We start from the raw sequence: 23,539 nt of genomic DNA, 5'->3' as shown, positions 1-23,539 counted from the left end.
ATTAAATGTTCTGATGTATGTGTTAACCTTACAAAGATGCTTCAATGAACTTGCAGTTTTGAGTTTAAGTTTGATATGTTTTTGGTTGAGTCTTAAGAATATACACACATCGACATTCACAATGAAACCTACAAATCACAAGTTGGGTATCCACTCTCTACAGAGATATATATATATATATATATATATATATATCGCGCACACACAAGATCGCAGCGAAATAGAGAGAGTGATAAAATGCGGCAGATTGAGAGGGTTTCAGGGTGATCGATGATTCACTTGGAAATGGACCAAACCGGAACAAACATTAAAAAGCAACAACAACAACAATAACACAGTTGTTGAGTGAGAGTGTATCACCGCATCGGCGCTGTGAAGGAGCAGTTATTTCTCTCACCACGCCTTCCTTCTTACCAATAATGCCTTGCTTTCAACAATGGAAGCCAGCTTTTGGCGCGTTTACAGTCTTCTTCGACTTGCTGGTATCGCACGAATTGGAACCTTTCTTCCTTCCTTCCCTGGTGGTGTGGACTAGAATATATCGTGAGTGTCTCTGGGAGGCGATCATAGTTGCCGCCGACTACGGAAGGCCGGACTTTTGAGGAGGTTTATGAATGAATCAATCAATTACGAATCCGGTAGGAATGCTTGAAAACTGAGCAAAGTCTAAGCTCGGTGAAGGAAAGAAGGAAGGAGGGAAGGAAGCGCTTAGGCGAGCTGGGTGTAAGAGCGACGCCATCCCGTACCTGCAGATCATAAAATGGGATTTCTGAGGTTGCTCATCTAACAGAATCAGTTCCTCTGTTCTCACCTGCAGTGCGATCGTCTCCACGACTACTCCTTTCCATGACCGTCCCAATGATTTTATGAATATCAAGAGTCTGTGAACTCAATGTGCAGTGGGTTTCTCGTTCATTGCTGTTTTTCTTCTTCTCTTCAGTGGATGATGTAAGATGAATTGGTCGTGCTGGAGTGGCAACGTTCGTGTAACACTTGTGTACGATTGAGAAGGCATTCGAACATCGAATTGTAATTTCTGAATTGAAATAAAAGTTCAAACATAAATACCTTATAAATGGTTTAAGTCAACAAAGCTGTGCAAAGACTTAGGATAGCAAATTCTACAGTAATCAAAATTCTCAACTTCATGGAGCTTTGCGTAACATGTAAGAACAAAAGACCACGATGTTAAGGTGATGTATGGGAATGATATTTAGTGCTTCTGGGCGAAGATATGAGATGGAGAAACACTGATGTCCTCAACTGGCCAACATGCAGTTTAATGCTGCAAAGAAAGTAAAGAATTAAAAAAAAGAGAAATCATGATTCTGAATTTCAATGGTTGTGTAGATTAGATGCTGTTGTGGGAGAAAACCTTCCGTTTTATTGAAGTTAGCTCGTAATCCTGTACAGATCGACTACTGTGAGCTTGTTCGCTCACCACCACACGCGTGGCAGTTCTTGGACCTGCTACCAAATGTCACCTATCTTAAGGCTCCCCATCCCCAAGTGCGAAACACAGAGAGTGCAATAGTGTGTAAATTATTTACGGGCTATTGGACCATAGACCCCCCCCCCCTATTACAAAAAAAAAAAAAAAAAAAAGTGTGTGCAAAGAATCAGTTCCGGAATCTAGCACATGCTACTCTGGAAGAATTAGGATGGCAACCCTAGTCAAGGGCGAGTGAACTGCTCTTGGTGTATCAACTGCCGGTTTGAGATCTTGAAGACTGGGTGGTTTCCGAATTGCAAATCATTTGAAACAAAGGGAGGTGGGTTGAATTGGGTTGCGGTGTCGGAGAGGACAAGGTTCTCACTGCGACCTGCTGGGGGCCGGCAGGCGTGGAAGTTGAGATGCTGCGAGAAGCTCTTTTGCTAGAAACTTGCCAGGCATGTGTAATGAGTGGCTGGCCTCCTAATTGTTGGGGGGCTCATCCGTGCATCGCGAGTGATTCGTGAAGGCCCACCGGCGAAGATTCGAATTAATTTTTTTTTTTTTCATGCTTGCGAAAATCTCTCCAATTCTAGCCTTTGGCGTGTGACCCTCACCGTCTTCTAGGCGAGGAATTTCATCCTCACCGTCCAACGTTGCCACTGTTGTGGTCCCGCCTAGTTGACTCTTTACTTACGAAAACGATCTGCCAACCCATGGTTACTTTTATCTCTGGGACAAAGAACTGTGGCGGTGTGTGGCACACAACTTGTTGCTCAGCTTTAGAACTATTAAAGAAAGTTCATTGCCGAATTATTAGAATCCTGGTTGGGGTAAACTTCTGGGTAGTACCTTGAAAAACCTTGGGACCCGCCAAAAAAGTTGTTGATTCCGATGGGTTCAGGATGGCATACAAAAGTTATTTTCGGACTCATGTCGTATCGATCCCCTCCGCATCTTACTGCAAAAAAGCTAAATTTTCTGTTTCTTATTAATAGGGTGTTTCAATCGTGTCAGAGTCTTTCCAATGCAAAACAAAAGAGATAATGTTGGAGAAGCAATCGAGTCTTGACATACTGCATCCTCGGTGCTCCCCAACAGCGGCCCCGAAAGTAGGACAGAATACTTGAACGCACACAAGAATTCGTCAACTTTAGCTCTGTACAGTGGCTGAGGGGCCGCAGACGGCACAGCCAGTTCCTTACTGCGACACGCTGGTCCAATCACGCAGCTATTTCCTACAACAATCCACTCAACCAAAGTCTTCCAGCAGTTGGCTTTTACCCTCAGTCCAGTAACAACGCTATACTTGCAGTGCAATTTCTTGAAGAACCACACAGTTACAGCGCATTCACTGGACGGAGCCGAATGGATGGCCAGATCCACAAGATTCAATCCCATTGAATCTAAACAGAAGTCGCATAAGATTCCGTTAGAGGATCTCCGGCGCGAGAAGGGGGAAATAGTTCATCTTCAAACTCTGTGGCGAGGCTGTAAATAGCATGAGGTTGTATCGTCACTGGCTTTGCTGTGCCAATCCAAGTTGGATCGGCTTAAGAGGTGGTAAGGGGCATGTCAGATTAGAGTTTTTAGGATGAAGGTCATGGGGGACACAAGCCTAATATTACACCTCCCCCGCATACTCCCAACCCGGGTCTATTTTTTCTCTAAACAAACTGAATAAATTGGGAGACAAATAGGGACCGTATTTATATTCATCACATACCACGTGTCTCTGTTGATACTGAGACCTACAAAAATCTGCCACCACTTTCATGCGCATGTTAAATTTACCCCTCGAACTCTGTTGTCATTTTTTTGAGTTATTTGCGAACCTGACATTGATTTTTTTCACTTCAAGTTCAACATTTCCTAAGAAATTGCAAAGTTTTCAATTATTACATGTGCAGACGTTAGAACCACAGTTTTACTATCTTTTTTTTAAAAAAAAAAATTATCTGTCTCATTTCATTGATTTTTATTGGGTAGTTTACCACTCATGTAACATACAATTACACAGCATTATATAGGAAATATTCAATTGAATCTTCTAAATCTGTTCTCCATCATTGAGGTACATTAAAAATTTGCCATGATTGCATCAAATTTGTGTGTTTTAAAATCACAGATAGAAAAAACATATTTTTCACGTTATTAATTTTCATAAATATCAAATCGAACACCTGCGATGCATCTCAATGATAAATTCAACCACTCATCTACCATTCTTTATCATAGAAAAAAAATGTGAATTGAGCCCCTCTAATGATTTTTAAACATATCTCAAACCATCAAGCAGATTTCTGTAGACTGCCCGGGCAATAATGTGACTGTGAAATGATTGATAGCAAAACAATATAATAACAAAACATTTTACTAAATCAGTGTTGTGCAGTGTTCAGGGAGATTCATCATTATGTAATATCTTCATCCTTCTTTCATATACACATTCTGATACAATTTCATCTGACTATTTCATATATTATTTTACTTGTGTCCTGAAGGGATTCATTGACAGTGCCATCTTTTACTCAGTTTATCTCTAAACTGAATGAACAATAAGTTTAGAGATGATTACCGACTTGTAAGCAAGTTGTTGTTTACCTCACTTGCTTAATGCTTTTACAGTTTGAAGGAACCATGCTTCTAAAAAAAATTGTTTCTACACATTAGTTTGCATTCTTTCAAAGAAGGAAGACACCACAATCTTAATTTCATTGCATCAAATAATTTTATCTGATAATACTTTTAATTTTCTGCAATTTTTTCTGATTATGTTTAAAGGGTTTATTTGTAGCATATGACCTCGTTTCGTGGGTTTTGTTAATACGTCCAGCCAAAATTTCCCACCGCAAAAATATTGTTGCTTAATTATTGTTCATACCAATATTATATTTGATTTTGGAGGTGCAAATAATATCATTTTCTTATTATATTTCTGTTATCTTGACGTATCCACGCAAATATTGCTGATCACAATGAAGATGCAACAAAACTAATCCTTTTACAACTTTTAATATATATATATATATATATATGGATAGATAGATAGATAGTCTTTTACAATTGGTTGGGAGTCAAAGATTGCATTTGATTTACTTGAAGATGAATACTTTCTGCATGCATTGTACATGAGGATCTTCAAAATGAAACCCATCCACACAATTCAAACATGTATCGAATCACAATTAAATTTATGAATTGTTTTAAATTGCAAAGGTGTTTTTGGACAGTAAATGCAGTATATTCATCACGTTGGTTGGAAGCCCAAAAAACTCAAGGTTCTGCTAGATTCTCTAGAAATGGATCTTAAAAACTATACATTATGGACCAGATGCCATGCAATTGTATCTTCAATTCAGATCATTTTGGGGGGGGGGGACAATCCAGTGTGTCCATGTGTCAATATATTCGAATATGTCACATGTCATTTTAAAACTGTGCTACTTGGCCACTCAGCTCTTTACTGTTAGATAGGAGTTGAACTGAGGATACTGCAAAATTTTAAATGATTTTAATTTATTTTTGTTTTGAATTCATTTTAATCCATTTTAAAGTATCTTGATTGGAGTGATTCATCATTCTTTTGCGGAAATCAACGATTCGTGTTATTGTAGTATTTGCACTGATACGTGGCAAAATAATGAAGGGATGTGATTATTGCTTCGCTAGTCTTTCCATTGTTGATTGAATCATTTTTGGTTTCTGGTGACTTAAGGACAGAAAATAAACATACAGAAGATATTGTTTGGTGATATTTAACTTCTTCAAAATTCATTAGAAGATATGTTGTGGCATTGTATCACTGTTTTCTATGCTGTTAAGAGTACAAAAATCATATGTATATTCATGTTCTTAGTGTAGAGTAAACTATGGTTGGTGAGTTCACACGAAAAACTACTTCACCAGGTGGAAATTTATTGACAAGGTACATTTTTGAAAGCACCTTTGTTATCCACATTCATTCTAATGTTTTTCCAACCCACTTATGACACAACCCATACAGAAAAAGGTTACATCTCCCAGCATACCAGCGGTAACACTTCACCCGCCACAACACGAACAACTAAATCTTCGAGGAACACAGTAGAATGCCACCATCACACAAAAGCCGCAATGGATGCAACAAAAAGCACCCTTGCAAGGCTTGCATTGAAGGATTTCAAGAAGAACTTTCCATTGCCGGTTTATACAAGTTGGAAATACGACTTCTGGGAAGCTCAAGGTAAGTCACAAAATTACAACAAAAAAAACCACTGCTACTTCTTCAGCTTCAGAAGGCTGCGAACGAAGTTGCAAGGAAAAACAAGCAAATGAAGACATGGTTGTGCATGATGTTGGGGTTTTACTAAATAGTATGGCAACGGTAAGACAACAAGGGAATCGACGTTCATGCCAGATGCGTTGCCCAAACAGCTCTCCTCACCTTCTTCGAAACTCCTCTGCTCAAGTGGGCACCACGCAGGCGAATGTTCGCTTTTGTTTCCAGTAGGAAATGCCAAGAAAGCCTGAAAACCACCAGTTTTTCTCGGGGACGACCTAAAATTACCACTTTTGATGATACAGTTCCTACTACTCCAGGCCTTCGATGGGGTTGCCAGTTGCAAGACCCCATCTTTTTTTTGTTTTTTTTGTTTTTTTTGTTTTTTTGTTTTTGTTTTTTCTTTCATTCTTTCTCTTTCATTGTCGAGTCTATCCCTTTTGTTCATCGAAGGCTCTGTCTGGCGAGCGAGCAAGCTCAGTCACCTTTGCCTTCCTGGTTCTCTTCTTCGTAGCGATGGTAGGTACTCCCTCGTCTTTCACGATTCCTGTCTTGTTGGCCACCGTTCCGCTTGCTCTTCTTCTCACTTCCCATTCTCTTCCGTGTTTGTGTGTGTTGTTTCATGGTCGTGTCGATGTGTGGCCGCCACTCTCCTCTATCACTGGGTTCAGGTTGTGAGCCCACCTTTTTTGAAGCACCTTTTGGCAGGGTGTGTGCAGGTTTTGCAGGTCAAAGCCCGGGAGGAAGATTCCCGGGGAAGAACCTGTGGTCCAAAGGGGGTCCCGCTAGTGGGTGGGCGTTAGTTTAGCAGAGAGTTTGAGAGAGATAGTGATGGTGTTGCAGGGATGATGCTGGCGAGCGAGAGAGGGACGGACGTAGAGGCAGTGTGAATGAAGAGAGGCGTGAGGAAGGTGAAGGCGTCGGAGAAAACTGGAAGGAGCCGAGGGGAAGTGCTGCGGCATCAAGCGGGTGGATGGGGAAATGGTAACGGGTAGTGAGTTGCGGACGCTGCTCCTGTGGTGGCACGTGAATGCGGGGTTGGTGGGAGTGGGGGAGGAAGCCAGAGTAAGGAGGCGAAAATCTAAGGGTTGAGCGTCGCATTCCATTCCCCCTTGTAGTCGTTCTTCTTAATTGAATATCATTTTAGGAAGCAAGGAGATTGCGCTATCGATACGGAAGCTAGCAGAGCATGGAGATACCGCCTCCGAATGAGAGATTCCAGCCCACGATGCCGCGATGGCGCACCAGCGAGCTGCTCGCGCTTAGTCAGCAACTCTCGCCTGGAGGACAGTTCCCCGGATCGGATTCCAAGTTTCTGATCGATGACACCTTGTTATCGGATCTCATGGATCTGGACCCTCTGTGCGATCAGAGCGGGGAGCCGTGGGTGGCTGCGGGACAAGACTTCAGCCTCCCCTTCGCGGCTTTCTCCCCGGGACAGTTCTCCCCAGGTAATTTCTCCCCGTCCGCCATGTCGCCGCAGCCTCAATCGCAGGCATCTCCAAATTCGCAGCTCTATGCGCAGGTGAATTCTGGCATGGCAGTGCCTGGTGGGCATTTATCCCCCAGGGAAATATTGGTCCAGGATGGTGGGCTTACTCCTTCCCCGTCGCGCTTGGTCGACCTCTTGGAGCAGCCCTCGACTTCTGAAGGGTATCTTGTTGCTATGTCCCCCGGTACCAGTGCAAATTTTGCAGAGATGTCTCAAATTTACCTGTCGAATGGTTCAACAGCCAATTCCCATGCCAATCTCCATAGCAACTCCCATGGCGCCATGGTGAATGAAAGAGTGATTAATCTGGGGAATAACAGGTCGAACTATGGGAGAAATTGTTTGACGGTAACCAACGCGACCATGGAGAGGAATCCGGAAGGCGAGTCCTTACTCAGGCAAGCGGAACTGCGTGACGAATACGCGGGCCAGCCAATGGATCCAGCTGCATTCGAGTACATTAATGCGACGCAGGATGCGCAATATGACATGGTCACAAAGTCGGAGACGTCAAAGAAGAGGTTGGTAGTAACGGGGGGCTCGCTGACGCTCAAGGAGCGAATTACGCAGGCGCTGCGTTTTATTGGAAGGTCATGTGTGGATGTGCTGGCTCAAGTATGGATGCCGGTGCGGACCGCGGATAATCAAACGGTGCTCTCCACACGCGAGCAGCCGTTTGTGCTGGAGCGGAAAACGGATCGCATGTGGACGTACCGCTCCATTAGCGAGAACTATGTATTTGCCGTGACGGGTGGGTTTCCTGGGCTGCCAGGCCGGGTCTACTTGCAGCAGGTGCCGGAGTGGACTCCGAATGTGCAATTCTACAGTGATCACGAGTACCTTAGAGTGAAGCACGCAATGGCATGTGACGTGAAGGGTACGCTTGCGGTCCCAGTGTTCGAGGCAAGCTCTCGGAATTGTTTGGCTGTGATTGAGCTTGTGATGAAGGCTGAGAAGGTTCAGTATGCTCCGGAGATTGACATCATCTGTCGGGCTCTGCAGGTATGAATCAATAAGTTTTTCTTCAGCCTCCGTCGCTTTATCTTGGTCACATGGTGAACTTTCTGTCTCAGCGCCTGTTTTTTGGCTAGAAACTCTAAAATGAATCTCTCAGTTCCTTCTCTTTCTGCATCATGAAGCTGAACGATCAACCAATTTTCGAGAATGAATCTGCTCTTGTGTAGCACCACTGTTGTACTTCATTGTTGAAGTCGCACAATTTGGAAGAATCCTCATGATTTCGAAGGAGATCGTGTTCCTTGGTCTCCTCGTTGCGCATGCTGTGAAATGTGAGACGTTTCCAATTGCACATGGCATTTAAGTGAAAGATTTAGGCTTTTGTAGTTCACTGGCGTCATTATTATGCAGTTAGGCTCATGGGCCCTTTCACATGTTTAACGAAGAAGCGACATATTTTGAAGCACATTTGTTTGAGGTCTCCGAGAGGGGTTTTAGGAGGGGTTCTTAATACTGGTACGGAGTAGTTTCGAGGTGATATCTGTATTCATCAAGACTTCTCGCTCATTTTACAGGCTGTCAACTTGTCATGCACGGATGGGATGGAGCTTCCAGCTTTAGAGGTAAATTTACATTTTTACCACGTCACCGTTCTGCCCTAATCCAAGAGCCATATGGTTCACAACTAGAGTAGTTATTGCTTTGGTCAGCGCATTAGTTCGCAGTAAATACAGAGCGTCCAATTTTGCCACGAGCAATTACTAATTTTTGCAGCTGAATCATGTGTCCTTAATGAGTTTGATATATGGTACATCTCATATTACAAAACATTTTCCAAGATCTAACTCTAGGTGGTGCAACAGTTTCGAACACAGGGCCGGCGTGCGGCGCTTGCAGAGATCAGCGAAGTGCTGACCGCCGTGTGCGAGACACATAATCTGCCGTTGGCACAGACGTGGGTTCCCGGGAGTCACCATTCGGTGGACAAACCCAGCAGCAACAAGAAGTGCCGCGTCGAAAGCGGCACTAACAGCAAGAGCTCCGGCGGGAGCCACAGCAGCAACCGTGTCTGTCTGTGCACTGGCGATGGGCCTCACTATGTAAAAGACAGCAAGATGTGGGGGTTCAGGCAAGCATGTTTAGAGCATTATCTAGAGAAGGGGCAGGGTGTTCCTGGTAAGGCTTTTGCCTCCAATCAGCCAGCTTTTGAGAGCGATGTAAAAAATTACAGCAAGATTGAGTACCCGCTTGGACATTACGCGCAGTTATTTGGCCTTACAGCGGCAGTTGCGATTCGTTTAAGAAGTATTCATACTGGGGCTGACGACTTCGTTCTGGAGTTTTTCCTCCCGGTGAAGTGCATCAGCAGTGATGATCAACAGGTGATGTTAAACTCCCTATCGATCACGATGCAGCGTGTGTGTCGAAGCTTGAGAACTGTAACGGACAAGGAGTTGGCGGATGAGCTGAAGGCTGCCAGCGCAGAGGAGAGCACCGAGGCGGAAAGCAATCCCCCCAAGCCGGTGGATCCTGCGGAAGAGCAGAGAAATGCCGCTGCTTCTGGGATTGAGTTGCCTCCTTCAGAAAATGCAACGGAAAATCCTACTGTACAAGAGAAGCAACCACAGCAGATCTCACAAGAGATTCCAGCGTTGCCTTTGGAGCGTTCTCAGTCACTTGTCAGTGAGAAAGCCCAAGTGGGAGAGTCCAACGATAATGTTGAGCCACTGCAGCTTTTCGAGAAGCAACCGGCCATACAGGTGCCTGGAGCTGCGCGGACGTTTACAAGTACAGCCCAGAAAGCCGCGAATCAGAACCGGAGGCTGGACAGGAGGAGAGGGACTACGGAGAAGACCATAGGTCTGGACGTTCTGCAGCAGTACTTCGCAGGTAGCTTGAAAGATGCAGCCAAGAGCATTGGCGTGTGTCCAACCACTCTGAAACGAATTTGTCGCCAACACGGTATCTCAAGGTGGCCGTCACGGAAAATCAACAAGGTGAGCCGATCCTTGAAGAAGCTCCAGGGCGTGATCGAGTCCGTTCAGGGCGCGGACGGAACGCTTCGCATTAATGCGTTTAGCGGTGATATTGCCTCTGCAGCGGTTGCTGCCGCTGCAGTCACCAGCACGGTGCCAGCAGCTAAGGATACAACCACAGAAGACGGTCGATCAGCTGCTTCCCCTAGTGAGGCCTGTCACAACCAACACGACGGAATAAGTAACGGCGAGAGCAACCAGACTCCATTATCTGTGGAAGACGAGGACTCCTCGCCGCATGATATCCAACGTCTCCGTCATCCCACAGGGGCTTCTAACTTGAGCATGGCCCGCGCAGAGCCCAAAGTCCCTGTAAACTTAGCCAACGCCAATGGCACGAGGCCATCATTACCCATTGATCACACCAGAGATCGAAATTCAGATGAAAGCTCTGGAGGAGCTGAATTCGGCTCGACAAACCACGGTGGAGCAGACCAGGACTTCTACGCGGTGTCGGCCGAGCAGGAATCTGATGGCACGGGCAGGAAGTTGGACATCAAAGAAGTTAGCGCTAAGGACCCACCCACATTGTATATTCCTAACGGAAGCTCCAACCCCAGCCATAGTGGTGGATCAGATTGGGATCGCTCTCCAAACGGCAGCATGTCAGACTTTGGGCGTAACACAGATTCTGGCAGCGGAACTGGATTCAATGGGGGCGCTATATGTGTCGAGTCGCGGGTTCACGGCGGTGCCAGTGCGTTAGCTGCATTACGGGACTCTGATTTGAGTTCTTATGGGAACCCTTGCGATTATGAGCGTTACGCGCTGGATGATTCCCCGCGGGAAGTGACTGGTGCTCATCGAACAGGGTCATCGCATCATAATGGTAGCGATTCGAGCTCCCCATCGTCAGGTGCAGGAGGCTATGCTCGCAAGCATTACTGGCCGGTTCCCGTTGTGGAGCCGGAGGCCGTGACCGTGAAGGCGACGTTCCGGGCCGACACGGTGCGATTCAAGCTGCTGGTGGGATCAGGATACTTAGATCTGAGAAATGAGATCAGTCGGCGGTTGAAAGTCGATGAGCACGGGTTTGATCTGAAGTACTTAGACGACGAGGAAGAGTGGATGCTAATTACTTGCGATGCCGACGTCAAGGAATGCATTGATGTGGCGCAGACGCTGGGCCGGCACACCGTGAAGCTAATGGTGCGTCAGAGCGGATCGTGGACCTCGAGTGGGAACAACTCTAACGTCAGCCTGCAGGACATGAACTGTCACGCTGCTTAGATATGAGACGAGAATTCGCTCGAGGGTTTATATTGACTGGACGAACACTACCAGAATCGTTCCTTCTAGTGGATTCAGACTGGTATTCTTGGATGTTCTTCCTAGATGCTTGGATTCAGGACAGTTTGTCAAGGTGGAAGAATCTTTTTTTCACGCCAACCAGTGAGTGATTGCAATTTTTGTGCTTGGAGAAAATTACATTAGAATTAGTTGACGACACACCTGAAGGAGAGCAAATGGAGACCGATTGCATGGGAGGCACAGCAGCCCAAAGTCTACCGAACTGGTAGAAACGGAGCCTAATCTTCCCCATCTTCGCTGCACTCTATTATTTAATCATTTTAAATGGCTATGTCAATGTCCCTGCAGTCGGGATGCTGCATCACGAGTGCTGACCTGAGCGCACTTCACAACCCCCTGGAGCCACGTTTGGAGGATTGGTGACTGATTTGTTTTCTGCAGCTTGATGGGGTCTTCGCAGAAGTGAATCAAGGATCAAGATGGTTGAGTTCCCTCTTAGCTGAGCAGCACTTGCAGCAGCTCTTGGTGCTAATATCCATTATATGAATAATCAACAAGTTGCTTACTCTCCCTTGTATTTTATGAAGCCGCTAATGCTACCAGGCAGCACATACCATATCTATTTTTGCTGGAAGTGTTTCAAATACAATTCAATTTACTCGTTGAACTGTATACTCCGTTCGTCTCTCTCCTTGGTTGTGACATGGTGTTGTGTGGTGAGCATAATTTGGACAATTTTTAGGATGAATTCAGTCTGGACTTATTATCAATTGGAGAATTGAAATCTTGGTGTGTAACTGTTTGTTCTGATTGTCAGTGACAGGGGTGCTTGTATGTTGAACAGGGCCGGTTTGCGACAGTTTTATTTTATTTTATTTTATTGTGTGCCTTTTAAGGACGTTGATGTGGTGTGGTTCAGTGCCTTAGTATTCCCAGAGTTATTCAGTCTGTTTACAGAACTGCACATTATTCATGCATATATGCTGTACAATTGAGCACGCCTATCCCTATTGATGTTCTGTGGTCTGAACAATTCCCTGCTTGTGAGGCTTTTCTGTTGCTCGCACAGATCAAAAGCGATTGCAATATGTTTTAATTTACTTTCTATTCTCGATATACAATTAGAGCTACTACTTTGCTGAGAGTTCTATATTCAGTTATAGATTACATGGGGGACCTAAAGATACAAACCGTGCTGGAAGTGATTCCATTAGAAGCATTTTTAAAATTATTTTAAGGATTTTGAACCAACTAGCTTTGCTATGCTTGATGAGTCTTTCAAATTATGTATTAATTTTTTTAATTAATCAATATTTTTTTATTAAATACGATATTAATTATTTTGTTCTTTAATAGTCCAAAAACGAGATCTTGCAATTACTAGTCACAACGTTTTTATAACTTTGATGGGGGTTGATGTCGTCTAGAAAAATTACTTGTTCTATTATTTAGTTGATAGGGTTTCTTTGGAGACCATTTCATACTTAAAAAATTAAAAAGACTTGTACTCTACTTCCATGTCTTTTGGGCTATTGAGCATTCTCAAAACTTATGGAATATTATTTCTTAAACAACAAAGGAACAAATTTCTTACTAACCACTAATATCATCAATTATTATGTGTTTTTAATTTTTTTATTTCCAATAAATGATTGTTGTACTATTGTATTTCTATTTTATTTATTGTTTAGTTTTACAAAAATTTCAATCTCATCTAGAATTAAAGATTTGAAATTCTACTCTACTTGGTTATTTGCATTGAAATAAAAGAGACTTTTCCTCTATAAACTTCTTTTCTTTTTGACATTGTATTCTTATAAGATTTAGAACTTAATCTATTAGCATTTTTATGTATTGAACTTAAGGATCCTAATTAGACCAAAAAGAATAGTAGAGGTTTTTAATCAATTACGATTAATATGCATAATAATATATTTTAAAACATAGAAAAAAGCATGAGACTTCTTATGATTTTTTATTCTTTATTTGATGACCATAAATTTGTGTTGTCAAACTTAGTGTGTATTTTTTTTTTTACAAGAAAAAGTCAATTATTTAGTAATGAAGCTAACTAAGATTTAGAAGAAGAAAGTCTACTACTTTTTTTTAGTTTTATAGTGATACATCTCATCATTGATTCTAGGAATTTAATGACTTTTTAAATAAAATGGTTACTTAAGTGTTATAAAATAGTAGTGTTAATAGTTCTCTACGTTACAATTATTTTTCTTATTTAAGGTTAAATGTCTTTGATGAAATCAATATAAGATTTTTGCTATTTTATTATTTTATATTTTAATATATGTGTGCTAATGATTTTTTTTTTTTTTTTTTTTTTTTTTAATTGCACAAGAAATATATTATAATATAATAGAGATTGTGTAGTGGCTTGAACTTTATGTCTTTATGGATGTTCCTTTTCTTTAGTTTTTTATATTATCTTCTATACTTATGAATTTATGGTGAAGTTGAGTGTGCATTTAGTTAATTAATATTAATCAAGATACCATTTAATTTTTCTTTTAAAATCTAATTTCTTTTTAAGTCTAAACTTCAAGAAAAAGAAAAGATTAAATTAGACCAATATTAGAGTTTCGAAGAAATTTTTTAATAGCAATAATTCTAATATTGTTTCAAAATCTATAAGATTAAGTTCTATTTTTAATGCATGTTGATTTATCATTTTTAAAGAAACTCTTTTTCTTATATTGTGGTCATTTTATGCCCATAATAAATTCATTCAAGAAAATGACAACTTTAGATTTTTTTTGTATCTTATATTTTTATTTAATTTTCTATTAATTTATCCATTTATTTTTGTGAATTTTAAATTAGCCAAGTATGTTTTTACTTTGCCATAATTAGTCAAGTATTACTGCTTCATTGATCATTTTTTATTTTTATTTTTTTTATTTTTTATTTTATGCATCCATGTCATTGATTTTTTGAAAAAAGAACTTTTTATTTAATGTTTTAGAAATCATCGATATCAATGTGACGTGATACTTTTTAGCTAGAACTAGATTGGTGATAAATAAGATATGATTCCAACTTAAGGCCACTCAAAGAATAAACTCAAACAGTCTAGATACTGTAACGTTATTGTGCTTCTGTTGTATTGTTTTAGTTACAACATATTTTCAGTAGAAAGAAAACTGTTCAAAGACGAAACACATTGACATTCAACCGCACTCTTTATACTCAGCAGTACCTGGTATACATCATCTTGCTGTTCACCACTTGCTTGCGCTCTCTTCCTTCACCACCCAAATTCCTAGCTTCAACTTCAACCTCTTAGATCTGCATTTCACAATGATCACCTCCCTCAACACAAAACATGCAGTGTACCAATGGAATAAAATCTCCGTCGAAGGGCAAAACTCATCTTTTTTTGATGAGTGTGCGGGGTGAAACGTATGCACTCTGTAAATACGTCTCGATCTCATCTTCTAGAATGGGTTTTTCTTAAATCCCCTGAAACCGTCTGGGAAGAAGTGAACGTGATCTCAATCTGCTCTGCTCTATTTTACAAGTCATCCGATCGGTGGATAGGTCATCGTACAGCGGGTTGATTTCCTAGAAGACCTAGCTCATTTGGAGGTGTATGCACTTAAAAATTACACTAGTTAATTTGTTTCATCTAGAATACTTGTGTTATCCTAGTTGTCTTTTCTGTGCTTTCTATTTCTATCTACAGGAGTATCTTTTCTTCAGTCTAGGAAATCGGATATCTTCTACATCCAGTGATAACTAGTTTGAATTCCACCAGTAAGCTTGAAAATTCAAAGCTATACTGATAGATAAGAGTTGGCGTATGAGTTTCATTTTAAGAGAAATTCATCAGCAACTTTGGTGCCATCAACGGTGCCACTGCGCTCAAAAACTTCTGCCACAGTGATGTCTATAAGCTCTTGTATCTGCCATGCCATGTGCTCGTAAATGTTTTTCGTGATTTTCTTCTGTGCCTCAGTACTCTTATGCCAAACGACCCCTACAAAAGCCTTAACTTGAGTGTTCACCGGATTCGTTGACAGAGTTTCTAATTCCCGCTTTACATGTACCTGCATTGAAAGAGCGATTATGTAACTACCCTCCTGTGAGCCACTTGAAATATTTACCTCACCACTACACAGATGCAAGGGATTTAATAACAAGACTTGAGTCTTACTTTCAGAGATTAGAATTTCGACATATTTCAAAACAGCGCTTTCACAATAATCACAGCAGCAGAAGAGAACAAGTGGTGATCCAAGATTCAGAATTTACCTCAAAATGATCTCCAAACGGCATATCGTGATATCTGAGCACTTCTTTAATCACTAATTTCTTTAAATCGTCAGTAACCACCTGTTGTTGATTGCAGGACACTCTGCTACCGAATTGACTAATCTGACGGTTCAACTTGTAGCTGAGCTCACGTTGATGAGCACCGATCGTTTCCTCAACATGGTCCCAAGGAGTAGCCCTATATTCAGCGAGCCCCAACTTTTCGCTTATAGATAGATCAACCTTGGTATTATTTACTGCTGCGAGAACAGATTCGGCCTGAAACGGGCCACAAACAGTTGTTTAAGATTTATTCATTAGTACCAAACTCATATTAATCTTTATTTGAAGAATATATCCGTAGCAATGGAAAAAATAGCTATTAGCTAGATTACTCACAGTGATGGGGATCTCGATGACCAAGACCTCGGGCATGATAGTCTGCTCAAAGCCAAGAAAGGGTTGACTATCATCCGCCTGCCGCTCAGCAACAGCATACCTCATGTCTCCGTCCACAACACTCGCAACTATGTCCATTCTTTGCTCGGGGCTCAAATTCCTATTTTTCCATAATGCAACTATGGTTCTGCGATTCAACCACGTACTCATTAGTGGCATAGTTTGGATCAACCTTCCTCCTAATGGTTTTTTATTTCATAAACATGTAAAAAAAACATTTCAGCTTGAGAATATAAAGAACTAGAAATCTAAACTTGAAGCAAGTTCGAGTGTAGTGTGAGGAACGTTCTTGCAAGATATAATGAATACAATAAACATTCATTGACGCTGAGTTAGTTTGAATCGTACTTAAAGGCAGAGCCTGAGCGTAAAAAAGACAAGAATATGAACTTTAAACGACCCATCCCATCAATACTTCTCGCACCATGCCGGGCGTCAAAACCCCGTCCCTTTCTTAGGAAAATGACAATAGATGGGTTGAGGGATTGCGAAATTTCCTTTATTTCTTCAATGTCCTCCCAGAGGATGGTGAACTTGGTCTTGTGACCAAATAAGTTGGAGTAAAACCCCAGTAAACGTACAGACAAGAACAAGCGCCCCTGATGCACGAACGATTATCGACAGCACAAGTTCAGCAATCAGAAACATTTTTGAAACAGATTGAAAAATGGTGCTCCTATGAAACCGGACGAATACAAAGAAACTGAAAATTCGTTAGTGAGCACGAAACCGACTGTTCCTCAGATGGTTTCGTGATTTCGAAACCACATAAAAAATTCTTATAAATCAAAATTCATGGACGTTACGCATGGTAGTCATCACCATCAACGTGAAACTTCACAAAAGTTTACAGTCACATTTAATGATAGCATCTCACCTGTATCAAGATTCTTCGTTTGGCAGCACAAGCAAAGTCATTGTAGAGGAACTCCTCAGGTGGTAATGAAAACAAGTTTTGAAACGTTTCGTTCCGGTGCGATGATCTCTTGCCCACCTGCATGTAAAATTCCCAGATCAAAAAAAATTCCGTAGAACATGAAAATTTTAGTGTAGTGTATGCGCAGAACCTACACTACACTAAAATTGAGGTTAAAGGCTTACCTACGAGAAAAATATGTGTGTACCTTAAGTCCTACTTCTCGCTCAACTCGTTCAAGGTAATTGGGTAAAGCGTTACAATCGCCGGTATTGCTAAGAAAGACACGCAAGTGCAACTTCGATCCATTGGCCCGGGCAGTCTTCCCATCCAGCGGAATCCAGAAATCAGACAGATCGCCTATACTCTTCCTTAAAAAGTTTATCTCAGCGTGTCCAAGTATTTCCGGCTCAGAGAACGGACCATCGTAATCGAAAACCTCGATGTCCATAGTTGAGGGGGGATCTTCGGTTGCATCAAACTCAAACATTTCTGCAAAATATTTGAGAGTAAAATTTTAAGACAATCACGACACCTTTTGACTATACAAAGAGTAGATTACCACAGCAGTGTTAAGCCAGAGTAAACATAGAAACAAACCTACCTCGCCAATTTGGCTGAGAAGTTCGCAACTTCACAGAGCTCGTTCGACTCTTCCCGTTGCAGGTAAACGCAACAAAAGGGTTTGCAATACCAGAATCTTTGGGAACAATATTCTCTCCTTCTATGAGAAAAACAGTTGTATACCAGCCATCGCCTCTTGCCTTCGTCCCATGATCACCAGCTGCATGATGTGATTGACAATCAGGACCCATCAAACTAAAGTGGTTGACTAAAATTCTTCTAGAAATTTACTTACAATGAGATTCAGCCTTTTCACGTGCTAATGAGACTAATGAAGAATCTGTCCCAAGTAGCAGCTTCAAAGACGACTGCAATGACCTCCACTAAATATTTCTTCAGTCAGATTATCAATGAATACGCAAAAGTCATAGTAAAGAGAGACAGAATGCAATGAGACTCACACTGCCAGTATCGCACTCTCACGTAATTAAATATCTTGATGGCAACTCGCTCCACTTGAATGGCAACAATTGCAGCAGATATTAATTCTGTGAATGAAGAAGGGAAGCGAACTCCCCAAAAATCTAGTCCAGTCCTACTTTTACGTGGAGACAGGCCAATGTGAACCAAGATAAATGTCAAAGAAATCACAGCAAATAACACATGCCATTTTCCGAAATAGTCCCAAGCTTCCTCCCAAGCACTGATGGGTTTCTCCTCATCATCCGTGGAAGTCCCCAACAAAGCATATCCTTGAGCATCTGCAACTGAAACTCGTTGCACATGTTTGGCAAGAACCTGGGTATAAATAATTGAATTAAAATCCACACAAAGCAATACAAATAATCGGATATACCCTCAGCCTCAAATCTTTTGGGCTCCGTCAACAAAAGAACAAAATACACATTCATATAGAGTTCATTCGCCAAAAGTACAATATTCATGATCTCTTGCAACGAGTGTAAATTAAACAGAACGAACCTACACGGAGTCCTTACATCTTGGTAAATTGCATAAGTTTCTTTGATGCCCGTTCGGACACCTCCTTCAATCATGCCCTTCATCATTGACTTTTGTAAGAAATTAACGTTGTAGGATATTTGAAGGTGACAACATTTCATACCACCAAGAAAATCTGGCCGTGACGAGATAGTTATCTGCAAACAAAAGTAAATAATGTTTCTTAACTTATATTATATCTGTCATCGATAATTGGTAAAACCTTGTCAAAGTAAAAGCCCAGTGACAGATGAGTAATATCTTACTAGTCACGGCATCATTTATGCACATTTAAAGGACTTTTACAATGAAAAGACCAGAAGTTATGAATGCAGGAAGAAAAGTACTGAAGTAGGATTACATAAAAGGAGCGAACAGATAAAATACTAGTTAATTACTCGGAGTGTACAGGGTCAAGTGATAACTCCAATTGTCTTAGAGCCTGTAAAGGGTGCTATCATTAAATTTTTAAGGTCAGACCGAATCCATGGAGAGAAGGGTGATAACTCAAATTTAGCATTTTCTGCACTGCAAGCTTAGTAATATTGATATTCAAAATTCAATTCAATTAAGATTTCATCCGCTACCAAGAACCCTCGTAAGTTCATTACTCAAAGGATCTTAACTCGCCAACATTTCAAATGAAAAAATTTCTTCAAATTCTTTTAAGATAATCATCACTAAATTTTGAACCAATAATTAGGTTTCCCATTACCTGCACCTCGACTACAAAGGTTCCCCCGTAAGGAGCATCTGGTGTAGCACATGTGGATAAAACGCAATAACACATCTCATCAGCTCGAGTATATGTCTGCACTTCTGTTGCCTTGAGTGCTTTCACCAGTTTCGATGCAGCTTTTATATAGGAAGTAACTCTTTTCATTAATCCATTGCCAGCTTTCCTCCAAGGCTCTTCCATATACTCAGTAGACTTCTGAGCTTCCACCAAGTCTCGCACAAATGTTGATCCAGGCTTGAAAAGGATTGCATTCAATGCTTTTGAACTAACGCCATAAGTTTGATCCAAAAGCACTCCACCTGACAATGGCAGGGGAATCTCTACCGACGATGGACTTAACTTATCCTCGTTGTCATTATCAAAGAAGGATGGCGCAATAGCATCCTCATTATCGGTGTTTGATGCACTTTCAATGGAATACACCGAAGACTCCATGGACCTGCATTGATTTCCTCATGTCAACAAACGCACAGAATCTAGGGGATTGAAAAAAATTAGCGATTGTTCAAAGGAATTACGAAGTTCTGGAAAAAAGTATCATAACAGAGTCGTCAAGCGCTACTTGAAACCATGTCTCAAATGATAAATATAACCAATACAGGTCAAGTTTGGAAATGACACGCACATGTTCGAATGCTGTGAGGATCCTGAGTGTGATGGAGAATTATCCCTAGAATGTTTTCCAGGTTTCTTAAATATAGTTGAAATTTTGTTAGCCAGACGTTGTGCATCTTTCCATTTGCGATTTCTTCTACTAGATCGTCCTCTAACCCATTTTCCCCCTAACTCCCCAACTTGGTCATCGTCTGTATTTGTTTCTGAAATACTATCTGAATGAGGCTGCATTCAAACATTTAATGACCACGATTAGCAGATCTTGTTCCAAGTTCCATGAACAAAAATAATTAAAATTGATCACGAATATAAATGATGAGATGCATCCAAGAGCACGAATAGACCAGGACAACATATAAAGACAAGCAAGAACCTATTGCATTAAAATACAACCAAGGTGCCTCAAGAACAACAGATTTATGATTAAAAAAGAAGAAGTCTGAGGGTCGTATGTTGAGGAGATATGCATTACCGTCTGCTTCGACGAAGCTGGCTTATCAACAAAATTAGAATACTCTATTGAACTATCTGTGCCAAACGAACTAGTACGAGAAAGTGCTGATTCTTCTCCTTGTTCTCCATTTCTTCCTTTTGCGATGTCAGAAAGATTGATTGGATTAGAAAGAAGACCATCAACAGGGGACATTGCTGAAGATTTGAGCTCTATTCCAAAAATTGACAAACCGATGCATATGTCGCCTGCAACAAACATACGACTGTGTAAGATCAACCTGCCAAAACATCGTTACATCACATGTAACGATAAGCTCAAATAATGTATGCCTCGCACTGATTTTACTTGTGATCTGTATTGATGACAATTTTTCACCCGATTAGAGTTCTTTACATCTAGCACAGATGGACCATAATCATGTTTGGAAGTAGCCAGGCTTGGTATGATTCCTACAGCAACCTCTTGCATATCTTAATTTCTTGCAACACAATAAAAGTAATCATTTATGAACAGTAACAAAAAGATCTCTGCACTAATTTTGAAAAAGTGGACACTTAAACCCAGAATTAGAAACTCGAATCACATGAATTGCCAGTTCTTTACTGAAGTCTTCCGTTTGTAGGAAAAATACAAGAAAAATAACTTAAATCTTTTTCCACAAATATCAGAGAAAAATAGAGCACTTAACTTACATGACTTACAAATACCAAAGGATTTAAGTAACCTTATCGTCTGACATCACGTTAGAGACCACTATCTCGATGACGCTCAAAACAAAATCTGCGTTAGCTAAACTAGTAAATTGAAGGCTATTTTCATGACGAGCCTGTACTTATGCCCTTCGTTTCCAACCCTTATATTTTCGTCGTAACTCAAGGTTATTTACAAAAGCGAAAAAGAAAAAGGACAGAAAAGAAAAAAAATAAAAAATAGTCGAGGTGAAAGAGAATCAAACCAGAGACAGGGATGTTTGAACTCCCACTGCGTTTCTGAAGAGGATACCAAACTCGATGGCGTGTGTGTTTCTCAGCATTCAAGACACTAGAGATAGGAATTTTAACTTCACCAAGAAAATGATGAGCGAAAAAATCCTCGTCCCATATCTCAATGTTAAGCTCTTCGTCTGCATTATTGACAACAAAAACAAATTCCTCTACCCAGGTAGGGTTCAATTCCTTGTGCTTCACGGACGTCCGCGCCCTTGATGGACCTAATTTCAATTTCACGAAGGGATCACTCAAGCCCCTTGAATCTGCCGCTGCCAGTCCCCTGGCCTCCCATATACTTACTTGAAGCTTCATCTTTTCGCCCTGGCTAGAGAAAATACACCGACCATCCTCTAGTGAGGAAGACTGATCACCTGTTTCGCAATCCTTTGGAGATTTTCAAAAACTGGTTGGACTCCTGAATGCAGTGAAAGGCAAAAATGGCCAATAATTACACAAAATTTAGTCAACTCGGACTTGAGGATGTAGATTGCATGTAAAATGTTAAAAGAAATTAAATTCAGGAGAAAAGGATTATCTGGCGAGAAACTTGCAAACTAAATATCATCTCTCTCCCAACAAACTTCCATCGCTCATTTGTTCTCTGATTCACAATGTCCATGTTTCCTTACTCTTTGCCGCCACTTTCATTTCCCTTAAAAAGAAACCAGCTCAATTCTCAGCTTCTACTAAGAAAATTGTTTTAACTCTCTGCACACATCACAGCATGGTCGATAGCTAACCATACCAATACGCCACCTAGTGATAAACCTTGCTCTTGGTACGATCTTTGCATACATAAATATAAACAAATAAATAAAATACAGAGGAACATAGAATAAAAACATATTTCAGCTCATCCTCGCATATTTCAATAACCACATTCTTCAGATAGAAAATCAAGAACTAAGAAAAAGAAAACGACGTTCAATTCCAAGAAACACTCAAACACTGGAACCGCACCTCATTAAAAACAATTCCTTCGATTCTTCCAATTTCTCAAGAACAATCAATTTCAATCTGTGTCGTGCACAAGGACGGAACAGGAGGAAGGTACAAGGACGACCGATTCCTCATCAGCATCACGAGAATATCGTCAGCATCCGTTTCGACGTCATATTAGTCCCGGATCAGCTCATTGTTCTGCCGATTCTTGCCGCAGGACCGGCGAATGCGGGAGCGGAAGATGGCGCGCCTAGAACTGATGCTTATGAAGGCACCGAAGGGAAACTTCTATCGGAAAGGGAAATCAGTCAGTAGAAATTGAGAAAGAGGACGACGAAGGCCGCCTTGGCTCGCTCGCTGGTGGACCGCAAGCTTGACACATGGAGGGGGCGCTGCCTGACTCACTTCTACGAGCGTCTCTTTCTGGCGTCATCTGTTTTTTTGCCGCTTTTTGCCTGGTCGCCTCCGAACTCTGTCCACGTTGTCCCTTGCCGGAATTCGCAGCTAAAAGACGCCGCACGAGTTTGCGTCCCGTCTGTGGATGTGACATGTGTGATAAGAGCTTTTGAGGGGGTTGCGCCCATCCAGACTGTTCTTAGAGGCATAAGACTGAGGTGGACCAATCAACACATTGTTTTCTGTTGGTCAATCTGAACTATTTGATCTTTTGTTTTCTTGATGAGAATAACTCCCCTCCTTACAATCCTTTTTTTTTAAAATCATGCGTGGATATGGACTTGATGTGAAAAACTTCATCTTATGCTTGAATCTGATGTGGCATAATTTGATGTGACATGATGTACTATATTACTCTACCTGGTTTCAATGTAGTGTGTAATATTTTTTATATCAGATAAAATTGAACAGTGTATGAATTATTACTACATGCATGTGCAATAATTTAAAGGTTTTTCTTTAGAAAATAATTATATAGTTTCAAATATAAATATTCAAGTAATAATAAATATATATAATTGATAGAAACATTATCAAAATTAATTTATAAAGACCTCTCAAGAAAAAGTCTTATATATGTGAAATTTGTCTATGAAATTTACATGTTGGAATCATTATTCAATAGTAAAATTTTGCAAAATTTAAGATATTTTATCAGAATTTTGTAATTGACTATTTTAATATCAAGATGATATTGTAAAAGAGCACCAT

At 40.9% G+C, this 23,539-nt stretch overlaps 2 protein-coding genes across 4 annotated transcripts; one reads left to right on the top strand and one right to left on the bottom strand.

The window, feature by feature from the left end:
- The first annotated feature begins 6,882 nt into the window (after positions 1-6,882).
- Positions 6,883-12,101, top strand: LOC112294425 (protein NLP7). The gene is made up of 3 exons (XM_024544817.2): positions 6,883-8,187; positions 8,718-8,765; positions 9,006-12,101. The coding sequence occupies exons 1-3, from the start codon at positions 6,883-6,885 to the stop codon at positions 11,406-11,408; spliced, it is 3,756 nt and encodes a 1,251-aa protein (XP_024400585.1). The 3' UTR covers positions 11,409-12,101.
- Positions 12,102-14,604: 2,503 nt separating this feature from the next.
- Positions 14,605-22,662, bottom strand: LOC112294866 (C2 and GRAM domain-containing protein At1g03370). 3 transcript variants are annotated; one of them, XM_024545807.3, is made up of 15 exons: positions 22,391-22,512; positions 22,060-22,138; positions 21,397-21,845; positions 20,460-20,686; positions 19,998-20,212; positions 19,349-19,811; positions 18,633-18,791; positions 18,096-18,432; positions 17,675-17,854; positions 17,279-17,562; positions 17,032-17,148; positions 16,503-16,753; positions 16,095-16,281; positions 15,696-15,974; positions 14,605-15,490 (listed from the first exon to the last, which is right to left on the bottom strand). In XM_024545807.3, exons 3-15 carry the CDS (start codon positions 21,740-21,742, stop codon positions 15,251-15,253), a joined length of 3,285 nt encoding a protein of 1,094 aa, XP_024401575.1. In that variant the 5' UTR covers positions 21,743-21,845; positions 22,060-22,138; positions 22,391-22,512; the 3' UTR covers positions 14,605-15,250. The 3 variants fall into 3 exon arrangements, with proteins under 3 accessions (XP_024401575.1, XP_024401573.1, XP_073396604.1); XM_024545805.3 differs by lacking the exon at positions 22,060-22,138 and having other exon boundaries at positions 22,391-22,662; XM_073540503.2 differs by lacking the exon at positions 22,391-22,512 and having other exon boundaries at positions 22,060-22,188.
- Positions 22,663-23,539: the final 877 nt, after the last annotated feature.

Source organism: Physcomitrium patens, chromosome 17, assembly GCF_059467195.1.
Source record: "Physcomitrium patens ecotype Gransden chromosome 17, ASM5946719v1, whole genome shotgun sequence".
NCBI classification, from domain to species: Eukaryota; Viridiplantae; Streptophyta; class Bryopsida; order Funariales; family Funariaceae; genus Physcomitrium; species Physcomitrium patens.
The sequence above is the reverse complement of the archived record's forward strand: the minus strand, read 5'-3'. Positions and strand labels throughout refer to the sequence as shown.

Coding starts and splice junctions, on each gene's coding strand:
- LOC112294425 (XM_024544817.2), top strand. CDS start 6,883: ATGGAGATACCGCCTCCGAATGAGAGATTCCAGCCCACGATGCCGCGA. Junction 8,188..8,717: donor TCATCTGTCGGGCTCTGCAG/GTATGAATCAAT, acceptor CTCATTTTACAG/GCTGTCAACTTGTCATGCAC. Junction 8,766..9,005: donor TGGAGCTTCCAGCTTTAGAG/GTAAATTTACAT, acceptor GTGGTGCAACAG/TTTCGAACACAGGGCCGGCG.
- LOC112294866 (XM_024545805.3), bottom strand. CDS start 21,742: ATGAAGCTTCAAGTAAGTATATGGGAGGCCAGGGGACTGGCAGCGGCA. Junction 18,433..18,632: donor CTTATGCAATTTACCAAGAT/GTAAGGACTCCG, acceptor ATTTATACCCAG/GTTCTTGCCAAACATGTGCA. Junction 17,563..17,674: donor TTCTCAGCCAAATTGGCGAG/GTAGGTTTGTTT, acceptor AATATTTTGCAG/AAATGTTTGAGTTTGATGCA.